This window comes from Quercus lobata, chromosome 2, assembly GCF_001633185.2.
Source record: "Quercus lobata isolate SW786 chromosome 2, ValleyOak3.0 Primary Assembly, whole genome shotgun sequence".
In the NCBI taxonomy this organism is placed as follows: Eukaryota; Viridiplantae; Streptophyta; class Magnoliopsida; order Fagales; family Fagaceae; genus Quercus; species Quercus lobata.
In genome coordinates, this window is record NC_044905.1 from 56,565,185 (window position 1) to 56,576,879 (window position 11,695).

Genomic DNA, 11,695 nt, shown 5'->3' on the forward strand with positions numbered 1-11,695 from the left:
TACTATTTTTCAATTTTAGAGGCATGCCATGATTGATTGCACACAATGTGGCTCAAAACCATTTGACTCTCACAGCTTTATAGCATTCCTTTTTTAGTGAAAAGAAATTTTACATATTTATAGTAGCTGGTCAGGGATAGTTAAAGAAATTTTACATTTTAGTGTGCGTTTAGAACACACGGAAAACGTGCTAAAACAATGATAGGTTCCGTACACTATTCATGAGATGCGCAAGTACTTTTTTTTTTTTTTTTTCCAAAAAAACAACTTCAAAACTAGATTTCATGACACTATTCACACATTTAAAAATTATTTTACTCTACAGTGTTTTCAATTTTCAACAATAAACAATATCCAAACAGACCTTAGACAACAAAACAAGTTGTTAGATGTCAGCTATAACTGCAAAACCAAGTTATGATTTGATTGAGCATGAAATTTTCACTAAAACAATATGAACAGAGATAAATCTGTTATGGATGGAAGAATGACTTTAAAAAGTTACAAATGAAGAAAAAAGAAGGAAAAAAAAAAAGAAAAAAAGGAAATTACAACTTTGGTTGCAAGTTTGCAACCCCAAACAGAAACTGGAGAATCCTCTTCTCAAATCAAAGGTACAACCAAATTGAAAAGTCATTCATTATTTATATTTATGTGGATGCAGCAGCTGCAACAACAGGAGTTGAGTGCAGGCCTCTACTGGTGCCAAGCCGGCCACGCCCAATCCCACCACTCCGCTGTTGATCACAATCACTCTTCTTCCCGCTCAATCTCTTTCTGGTTTCATTCATATTGCGGCCTGGTTCAGATAACCCACTTCCCTCAAAACCCAGTGGACTCTTTTGATCTTCCTCTCTGGTGCTTAATCCTGAAGTCCAGCAATCAGTGGAATCAGCTGAATTGGGTTCCCAGGATGAAGAAGATAAGCCCCAATGCTGTTGTTGACCACCAGCAACAAAACTGTTGCTGCCTGAGGATTCTTGGTCTTCCATATCTGCCGCACCAACTAACGCACCACCTCTCCTCACTGTTACATACTTGTGAAAGCTTGGCTCCGTTACATCATCTGTGACAGCTACCTCAGATTCTACAACAAAAGGGTCTTTGGTATCTGCTACTCTCTTCCCAACAAGAGTGGCACCCAAAGCAACATTGTAGGCTTCCCTGTTAGATTGATATGTTGGACTTTTCCTGTCCTCAGAGAAAGCACAGGATAAATTAGAACTTGTAGTGGAGTTAAGGTCAGCAACTGCTTCCAAGATGGAGCAGGCTTTGGTGACACAAGCTGGGAGAGAAACTGAAGGTGTGTTGCTTTTCTGGTGGAAATTTTGGATGTCTTCAAGCAACAGTGCAGCGTAGGATGATGTAGGATTCAACAAAGTTTCAGAATTCAAGTCTAGGTCTCGGGATCTCCTGCCGGACCTGCTTCTTGTTATTGCCTGGGGTTTCAGGTTTTCAGCACCTGAGGCCACCACAGTTTTAATGGTGACATGACCGGTGGCTGATGGTTGTTGATCTCTAGCCTCTTCCACCAGCTGTTCCTTCTGTATGCAATTTACAGTCACAACCTGGTTGTCCAGTGCACCTCTGTTGCTCGTTTTGTTATTAGTCCCATGAACAGCTCTGTTGTTGCTACTGTTTATTATCTCAGCATTTGGTTTCTGCATTGGAGAATGAAGGTGTTTTTATTGATACATTTGACACCTCAGAGCAGGAGATCAATATTGTTTAGCTAACAAATGCAAAATCAGGAGATCGATACTGATCTGGTTCATATTGATAAATTATCAGTTATCCCAAAGCTTATGGTTAATCCCCCCCCCCCCTTCACATTTAGGCAATAGTTCTATGCTGAATTGGTTCATACTGAAAAATTGACTATTATTCCAAAATTTTAAGCTATTAGGAAATATTGAATTTAATCATTTATCCATAATTCTAACAGATTCATCATAGGACTGAATTGATTCACACTGAAAAAAGGTTTTTAGGCCATAAATTGACGAAACAGGCATGAATGCATTAGACATCAGATAGAGTAGGAAAGATAAGTAATTACCTGATTCAGAACAATCCCTTCTTCAGTCTCTCTTTTGTTTCTATTTTGCACCTTGCTGTTGTTGTTGGGTGGCTGTGGATATGCGAGGGAGTTGGTATCAATCTCACTCAATGGGTTTCTTCTGTAAGGAGAGTGTTCTGCTTTCCTGGAGGAGCTTCGGCTAAGAGATGGCTGCTGATTGTCATTGGAAATCTTACCATTTGCTCTTGCTGGGGATTGAGACCGAGGAGATGCAGCACCCCTTGAACCTGCCATCGCAGCTTCGCTTCCAGCATTCCTCTTGACTGAAATCCTCTTAACAGAAGTTCCTGTTGCAGATTCACCAGCTGGAGCAGCATTGTTGCTCTTATCCATCACCAAGGATGAAACAGTAGCAGGGACTGAAACCATCTTTCCAGGCCTATTAGTACCATTACCAGAAGTGTGAGTTGCACCAACAGTGGTAGTACTAGCAGGAGTGGATGTCTCAGATGATCGTCTACCCGGGGATCGACTCACTCGCCTCTCTCTGCTGCTGGATCTCTGTTGCTGGTCTTTTTCCCTTTCTCTGCTGGGTGTTCTTCTCCTCCCTTGAGAAGAAGAAGATGGCCGCGATGATTGGCGGTGGCGTTGACGGTGGTGGTTTCTTCTTTCGTCCTCTAAACACAAGTCGTCAATGACATTGGCTTTCTTTTGGACATCATCAACAGCAGCAACAACCTCGTTCTCACATCGGTCAAAGTCGTAACTCCTCTTCGAACCCGAGTACTTTCTACCACGGTCAGCAGAAGCAGAAGCTGATGAGGAAGCAGCCTTGCCGGAAGAGCTTCGGCTAAGCCTACCACACTGAATGAGAATGGCATCCACCTCTTCTTTTGTGCAGCTCGATGTCCTCACACCCACACCAATTGATGCTGCTGCTCCGGTTGCAACCTTGTTAGCTATTGATTCAGGTACCACTTCATTAGAAGTAGTAGTAGAAGCAACGCAGTCTTGTTGAGGAGGAGGTGGGCTTCGAGTATTTCGATCTCTATCATCATGACTCTTCCGGTGCTTGATGACAAAAATCTCTTTCTTCACTACTCCGCTTTCATATTCTTCCACTTGTTGATCTTCTTGCACAATCTTCTTCTCCTTCTTTAGCTTCATTTTCAGCTCGGAGTTTTCAACTTTAGCTTTGTGGGTATTGTCATTATTACAACGTGTGTCATCACTCAAATGGGTAACGTCTGGATCTGTCTTTGGTGTTGAAGCAACACCAACAACAGCAGAAGGACAAGAAGAAGATGAAGAAGAAGAAGACTCTTTCTTCTTACTGAAACAAGTACCCATGATGTTTTGTGGTGTGGCCCCAACCTAGCCTAAGGAGACACAACTGATGTGTTTGTTTGTAGAAGAAATGTTAGGAACAATGGCACGGAGATTTAAATCATTGTGGTGGCAATGGTCTATTAAGGGATAAGAGAAGAGAGGTGGGTACTTGGTACAGTTTCCGAGAACAATTTCAAAATGTTTGGGATTTGATTTAATTAAAGGGAGAGAGAAAGAGAGAGAGAGAGAGAGAGATATTCAAATTTTGATAAATGAGCGGGCTGGTAATGTGTGAAAGAAAAGAGCCGTTAGAGAGAGAGAAGAGAGCCGTTGGATCATTCAGATGCAGTAAGTATCACGTTTTTTGTCCCTACTGTTGTACTGATGGCCACCCCCACTAACTCTACCTTTATCAATTTTTTAAGTCAATTGAATTATTTATTTATAATTACAATACGATTCTCGAATCTTTGGTCTTTCTTAATTAGCTTTTCTTTACTACTTACTACTTACTACAATCCTTTAAAAAAAAAAAAAAAAAATCTTTTTCCATTTTCCCGTTTGGTAATGCTATCATTATTTTACAATTCAAATTGCTACAAGTCTATAGCGGCTAACTAAGGTTGAATCCCTTCAAAAAAAAAGAAAAAAAAAAAAAAAACCCTAATTTGAATCCTCAGATTGGTATTTTGTTTTCTAAAAGAAAGCAGTGAAAAAAAAATGCTAAAATCTGATAAGATGAAACCCAATGCATTCAGTTCCCCCAAGCAACAGTACCCTCAGAAGGCCCAGATTGAAATCTGATGGCTCCGTGGTGGAGAGGTTTGGCTGAGTCAGTCAAGTGGATTGACTAGCTGGGTTCTATTTTTTTTTTTGCTGAATTAGCTGGGTTCTATTTAATTTAACATCTCTTTTTTTATTTATGTTTTCCTTTAAACAAATGGCTAGATTCATAGCACCCTTTCGGTAAAATAAACAAAAAACTTTCTGGCTGTTTTATCTTCCAGGCAAAAACCATGGGAAGTGGGAACACTTCCTCTACAACGGAAATTTATTTAATACTTTTGGAGCATTGCTCCCTCCTCTAATATGAGGAGTGAGTCACACACATGGGAGTACACAATAACTTCTTCTTTACCACCACAATTTGTCATGTAACTGTTCACATGAACATATGTGAGCCTGTTAAAAATTGCGCATGTTTTGCCAAATAGCATAATTTTAAGAATAATTTAAGAAAAAAGCACTGAGTCAAAGTTATTTAGTTATGTTGCATTTTTTTTTTTTTTTTTGGAACTTGAATTTGTCAGACTCAAGTTCTAAGCATTATGGCAATCTGATCAAACATGATGCTTTGAACTCGAGTTTTACTTGGAACTCAAGTTTGACAAACTCGAAATCCAAAAAAGTGTTACATAACTAAATAGGGTTGGTTAGGTGCTATTTAGCAAATTTTTCCTAAAAATTGTGATCATTGGGCATAGATAGTTAGAGCATTCACATCCAAGGTTTTCAAACCCGGACCATTCATTGAACCGTAAAAGGGAGAGGTTCAAGGTTTTTGAGGTCGAATTGGGGTTGAACTGGGGTCGAACCATGATGACGGCATAATTAATTTAATAATTAATTAAAGTCTAAATATAGATATTAAATTTATAAAACTAGCAAAATTGACAATATATCTATATATGTGAGGGAAATTTAATGATTTTCAAGCATATATTTAATAATTAAATAAGAAAGTTAATAAAATAAAATAATAACCATGAAAACATTAAAATTTATGATTAATTTTTGAAATAAAGTTGAATATCTTTGAAAGATTTTAATTATAATTTTTTTTATTCGTTGTAAGAGATGGATAATTTAATTAAGTAGAATAAAATTGTGTTAAGTTGTTTTTTTTTTTTTTTTTAAAAAAAAAAAAAAAAATTGCTGAGGGGTTGGACCACACGGTTCTCACCGGTTCGTGCGGTCCAACCCCGGTTTTAGCGGTTCACGTAATTAACAAAAAATCCGGTTCTTTAGGCTTAAAAAACCGATTTTCATCCCGGTTCCCGGTTTTTCTAGTCCGGTCCGGTTCTGAAAACCATGTTCACATCAGGAAATTCTATCATATCCTATTTTACCATCTCAAAAAACCATTTTATCAATTATACAATACCATTTTACAATACTCTAGCATCCCAAATTTTATTTTACAATACAACATATTAAAATAATATTTCTACACAATAAAATAATATATCCAAAACCCAAATAAAAACAAAAACCTAAAACCCAAATCACCTCTGCAACCACCTACTACTACAACCACCACGAAGAACATACCCAAACTGATTTTTATCTCCAAAACTCAGTACCCAAACTGATTTTTATCAGTTGAAAACCAAAGTCATCTTCAAGCGCCAAAAAAAAAAAAAAAAAAAAAAAAAATCAAAATCAAAATCACGGCAACCCACAAAATCAAAATCAAAATCAAACCAAACCCACCTCTTCCTTTAATCACTGGTCACAACGCACGCGCACACACGCATACACAAAACCCACAGAACCTAGAACTCCAAACCCACCGATCCACCACGATCCTTAGTCCTAGAGCCACCGCAACCCACCACGACCCACCACAATCCACACCGATTTAAAACCCAACCAACGCAATCGGACTTGAGAGACCCACAACCCATGACCCACACCAAACTTGAGAGAGCCATGACCCACGCCAGACTTGATGCACCCACGAACCGTGACGGAGCCATGATCCACGGAGAAGATGAGAAGCTTAGCGTTGGCAACGATGGCGAGAGAGAGATGGGATGAGAGAGAAGAGAGAGGCTTGGTGTGAAAGAGTTTCAATGATGGAGAGAGAGAGAGATGAGAAACGGTGGAGAGAGAACACCTGCTATTTACATATAAAATATTAATATATCTTTACAATTTAGCTATAGTGCGATTCTACATTTAGAATCGCACTATAGCACAATTGCAAATTTTTTTCCAATAGTTAGATTTTACAAGTTCTGATGGAATGGGGATTTTAGGCCTTAATGCTAAAATATGCTTACATTTGGCATTTGGGCTGTGGATGCTCTTAAGGGAATCAGCTTTCCCTTTACCCAATTTTAAAAAATAAAAAGTTGAAATAGGTCAAATCGGTTTTAATAGAACTGATTTTGAGTTTAAAAAAAATGTGATATCATTATGATGTAAGATAGATTTCAAATTTTAAAAAGATAATAATAAAATATGTTGAAATGGTCTTATTAAGACTGATTGATGTCTTGGTTTAATGATAAAAAGCTATTATCAGAAGTGGACGCCATCACGCCATAAATTGAAACTCTATTAAAAAAAAAAAGATTTAATATTTTTTTTAAAGGAAAATGTTAACTCATATTTTAAGAGTAATGGTTATTGAACCATTTTAAGAAAGTATTTATTGAAAAAAAAACAGTTAATATTTTGATAGCCTTTTCTATTTCTCATAAAAAAATAGTATCAATTTTTTTAAAAAAATAGATTATTAATAATTTCCTTAAGAACAACTATTAACAATATATATATATATATATATATATGTGTGTGTGTGTGTGTGGCCGAAACCGGTCTTGCAAGACCTATTTCAAGATTGTTAAAAAAAGTTGAAACTATACTAAATTGTTTCCACTTTCCAAGATCAATGTGTGCTGGGCAGTTTAAAATGACCTCAATTACTTTAAGATTAAAAATGTCAAAAAAGGGGTAAAAGAAGTTAAAGCAACCTTTTATGATTAAAGTGTTTTTAGAATCCTAGGACTATTAGGGCACCGCAAAGCGCTACAAATGAAACAAATAAAGTTTAAAACTCCTACTGTAATACCCGGAAAAAAAATAAAATAAAATAAAATAAAAGGAGGGGTATTTAAGTAAATTTGTTATGGGGTCAACTTTTATAATTAATATTACTAAGGGGTTTTTAGAAAATAAGGTTGAAACCCTAGTTTATATAGTCTAATTTTAAGTCAGCGTATACTGACAGATGTTTTGAGAAAGGAGACTACCCAAAATACTGAAGTAGAGAAGATTTGACTGCACAATAGAGGTAAGAGCTTAAGAATTTCTTTCTTGTCAAATCTAAGTTTTATTTCAAATTAGAATACTTTTTTTTATGTGGGTATTTTGGCTAATAGTGAGACTATATAAAAAAAAAAAAAAAAAATCCAATGAAATATGATGATGTAGGCGAAGAAGGAATTAGATCTATTTTTCCCTCCGGTGTTGCGGTAACTGTAAGTGTTGCACAAGTTTACCGAATTGAATTTTGGTGAATAGCAAAAAGTTTTTGTGTTGGTCGGTAGTGTGATAAATTATGGAGGTAACATATCACATATGTGTCTAATAGTATTTTTTTTCTGTAAAAGCGTGTCAGGAGCTTGACTGGTTTGATATAGTGCTTTTCTTAGTTTTGTCCTCATGCCGAAAGAGAACTATGGTCGGCGGCACTAGCAGGAAAGAAAAAAAAAAATAATAATAAATAAATACATTTATATATGTATATATGTTAAACGAAATTACCACATTGAGAAAGCCAAGCCAGCTCCTTTTCTTTATTGTTATTATTATTATTATTATTATATTGTTTATTTGGTTGGTTGAGGCGTAAAGGGGAAGCAGCAGGTTTGACTAAGTGATTACATATATATATATATATATATATATATATCAACTCATGAATATAATAATGGGTGATCTACTTTTAGGCCTATAGGTATGGTGTAACTATAGACTTGATTCCTAGGAGCTATTAGTGACAGAAAATAGAGAGGGCAAAAATATGGTAAAGTTACGTGGGATATTGGTGTGAGTGAATAGTGGGAAATTATTGGTTATTTTGAATAGTCCTTAATCTGACTGGATACCGTTATAAGTTTTATTGAATTATTTGATTATTGAGTATAGTGTTTGAAAATTGTTCTAGGTGATATCTAAAGATTTTAGGGGAATTGTTAAGGAAAAGTTTCTTTTGGAATAGCATTTGGAGGTAAGTAACCTTATCCTAATGGGTTTTATTTTGCGTATTTTAACTACTGAAAATTATTTACAGTTGTTACTATTTGTTTTTATTGTATTATTGATTTCAAGTAAAGAATAGAGAAATTTCACAAATAAATATGAGCATTGAATATATGATTTATTTACTTAATTGTTCCTTTAACTATATTGATTTAAAGTACAAAATATGGAATTATCACAAATATATTTGAATACTGAAAATATAATTATATATGATTATGGACAAATTGACTATGAATTGAGTTTGATACCCAAACCAATGGGGATTGTTCATTGGTATTCTGATACCCAAACCAATGGGGGTTGTTCATTGGTATTCTGATACCCAACCAATGGGGGTCATTCATTGGTATTCTGATACCCAAACCAGTGGGGTTATTCATTGGTACTCTGATACCCAGCCAATGGGGGTTATTCATTGGTATTCTGATACCCAGCCAATGGGGGTTATTCATTGGTATTCTGATACCCAAACCAATGGGGGTTATTCATTGGTACTCTGATGCCCAGTCACGGGGATATAGCGTGACCATAGTCATAAGATTGTTAAGAATATGAATTACGTTTAAGTATTTGAACTAATTTGAGTATTTAAAACTGCTTATGTATTTTTTGAACCTATTGTGAGTTATAGCTTTTGATATATGAAAAAAAAACTGACTACTTCCTAAACCATCTATGATATATTTGTAAGATTAAAGTATGTGATCTAATTGCAACTCATTATTTTTAGACTATGAAATTTCTTTAGCTATTTTTGAAAACCCATAGCATAGTATAATTTTTGAAGATTCATATTACATCTTATTACTTTACAGATCTATTGTTGGATAGAACTTAATTGGATTTTCGGTTACTTATTGAGTTGTCAACTCACCCCCCCCCCCTCTTTCTCCTTTCAGATTTTGATCAGGAAGAGTAGCACATGTTTGGGCTTCCGCTGGGATGTGCGCATGAGTGAAGTTTAGGAAATTAATGGAACAAGTTTTGAACTTTTATGTTTTAAGATTACCATTTGTGTAATCCTTCAGACTTAAAGGATTTAGTTTATTTTTATTTAATGTCGAAAGATTATTATTTTGGAGATCTTTTGAGAATTTCTTTATTGAGGATATTTTGAAAATTTATTGATGAAATTTTTCCTTAAGGATAATTATTTAATTGTTTAAGAGGGCCTTACACACTTGTAGAGTGTAAACTTTATAAGTGTGTGGCTGTTGTCACGTGCCTAGCTCTTTTTGGGTTCGGGGCGTGACAATATTTATGGTATCAGAGCCAGGTTGGATCCTTAGGCATTAATTTATGAAACTAAATGGTGAGAGGGGTAGAAAATTAGGCATTTGGGGATACGTTGTATGATATATATACTAGATGAGTTGTTGATCTTTTTCTTTTTAGTTTGATAACATGTTAGTTTGTTATGTGCTTAATGAACAGAGGTTAGGATGCCACCTCGCAGTAAAAACACTGGGAACACTCCCAACAACTCTGGCAATGGTAGGAATCAGCAAGATGTGAACCGAGACTGTAGGCACAACCAAGGCCAGCCACCAGAGATGATCCAGATGATGCAGACCTTGGTTGGAGTGGTCCAACAACAGGTCACTACTGGAGATAACTTGGCTAGGATGATGGAGCAACGCCGAGGTAATCATGGTGGGATGATTGAATTCAAGAGGTTGTCTCCTCCAACTTTTGAGGGGACTATTGAGCCTATGGAAGCAGAAAAATGGATCATTGAGATGGAGAAAGTATTTAGAGTTCTTGAATGCTCTGAGGGTGAGAAAGTGGCTTATGCAGCTTATATGTTGCGTGGAGATGCTTATGACTGGTGGCGGCTAGAAGAAGAAAAACGTGGCCAAGAGACTGAGCCTTGGACTTGGGAGCTATTTAAGTCTGTATTCTATGAGAAATATTTTCCTAAGAGCATCCGCTTTCAGAAGGAAAAAGAGTTCATCAAGCTGACACAAGGTAACATGACAGTTGCTCAATATGAAGCAGAATTTTCCAGGTTAGCCAAATTTGCTCCGACAATGGTGGCGGATGAAGAAGCTAAGGCTCGAAGGTTTGAAGATGGATTAAGGTTTCGAATTAAGCAAGGAGTTGTGCCCTTTGAGTTGACTACCTTTAGGGCGGTGGTGAGTAAGGCTTTACTAGTGGAGATGGGGCTTAATGAGGCTCAAGCAGATAGAGATAATAACCAGAAGAAGAGGCCTAGGCAAGGAGAGCAAAGCTCCAGCTTTCAAGCCAAGAAACAAGGAACACAACGTGCTGATACCAAGGCGCTGCCAAACTGCTCTCGATGTGGTAGGCCTCATGCAGATAAGGATTGCCACTGGAATACTGGAGCATGTTTCTCATGTGGACAAAGGGGTCACAGGATTGCTGAGTGTCCCCAACGGAAGGAGGTTCAGACCACCCCAAGACCAACAACAGGACAGAATCAGGGAGCAAGCCAAAAACCCAAGATCCAAGGAAGAGTTTATGCACTCACTCAACAAGATGCTAATATTTCTAATGCTGTGGTAACAGGTATTATTCCGGTTTCCACAACTTATGCTTATGTATTGTTTGATCCTGGTGCCACTCACTCCTTTATATCTTCTAATTTTGCAAAGAAACATAATTTTAAATTTGAGCCTATGGAGTCTGAATTATGTGTGGATACCCCAGTTGGGGGTGTAGTAGTCACTGATAGTGTTTGCAAGTCTTGTGTTGTCAAAATAGCAGATAGAGAATTACTAGCAAATTTAACACTGCTGGAGATGCGGGATTTTGACATGATCTTTGGGATGGATTGGTTGGCTGCACATTATGCCATGGTTGATTGTCATAGGAAGAAGGTAATTTTCCAAGTACCTGGCGAGATTGAGTTCTGTTTTGTGGGAAGTGGGGCATATACTTCTCCACGAGTGATTTCAGCTTTACAAGCTAGACGTATGATGAAGAAAGGGTGTAAAGGATATCTGGCCACTGTGAGAGACACACACCAAGGTGAATTGAAGCTGGAGGACATTCCTATAGTGAGAGAGTTCCCAGATGTGTTTCCAGAAGACTTGTTAGAGTTACCACCAGATAGGGAGATAGAGTTTTCTATTGACCTATTACCAGGTTCTAGCCCAATTTCTAAAGCCCCATACCGGATGGCACCTGCTGAGTTAAGGGAATTAAAAGCACAGTTGCAAGAGTTGCTTGACAAAGGCTTTATCAGGCCTAGTGTATCCCCTTGGGGTGCACCTGTGTTGTTTGTAAAGAAAAAGGATGGGAGCATGAGGCTCTGCATTGATTATAGGG

General features: G+C 37.0%; 1 protein-coding gene across 1 annotated transcript; it reads right to left on the reverse strand.

Moving 5' to 3' along the window:
- Positions 1 to 561: 561 nt before the first annotated feature.
- Positions 562 to 3,475, reverse strand: LOC115978081 (uncharacterized protein At1g65710-like). The gene is made up of 2 exons (XM_031100105.1): positions 2,060 to 3,475; positions 562 to 1,661 (listed from the first exon to the last, which is right to left on the reverse strand). Exons 1-2 carry the CDS (start codon positions 3,368 to 3,370, stop codon positions 651 to 653), a joined length of 2,322 nt encoding a protein of 773 aa, XP_030955965.1. The 5' UTR covers positions 3,371 to 3,475; the 3' UTR covers positions 562 to 650.
- Between the last annotated feature and the right edge of the window lie 8,220 nt (positions 3,476 to 11,695).

What these genes read in the sequence shown, in the direction of transcription:
- LOC115978081 (XM_031100105.1), bottom strand. Translation starts at nt 3,370, where the DNA reads ATGGGTACTTGTTTCAGTAAGAAGAAAGAGTCTTCTTCTTCTTCATCT. An exon ending in AAGGGATTGTTCTGAATCAG is followed by an intron (nt 1,662 to 2,059) that starts GTAATTACTTAT and finishes TCTCCAATGCAG; the next exon opens with AAACCAAATGCTGAGATAAT.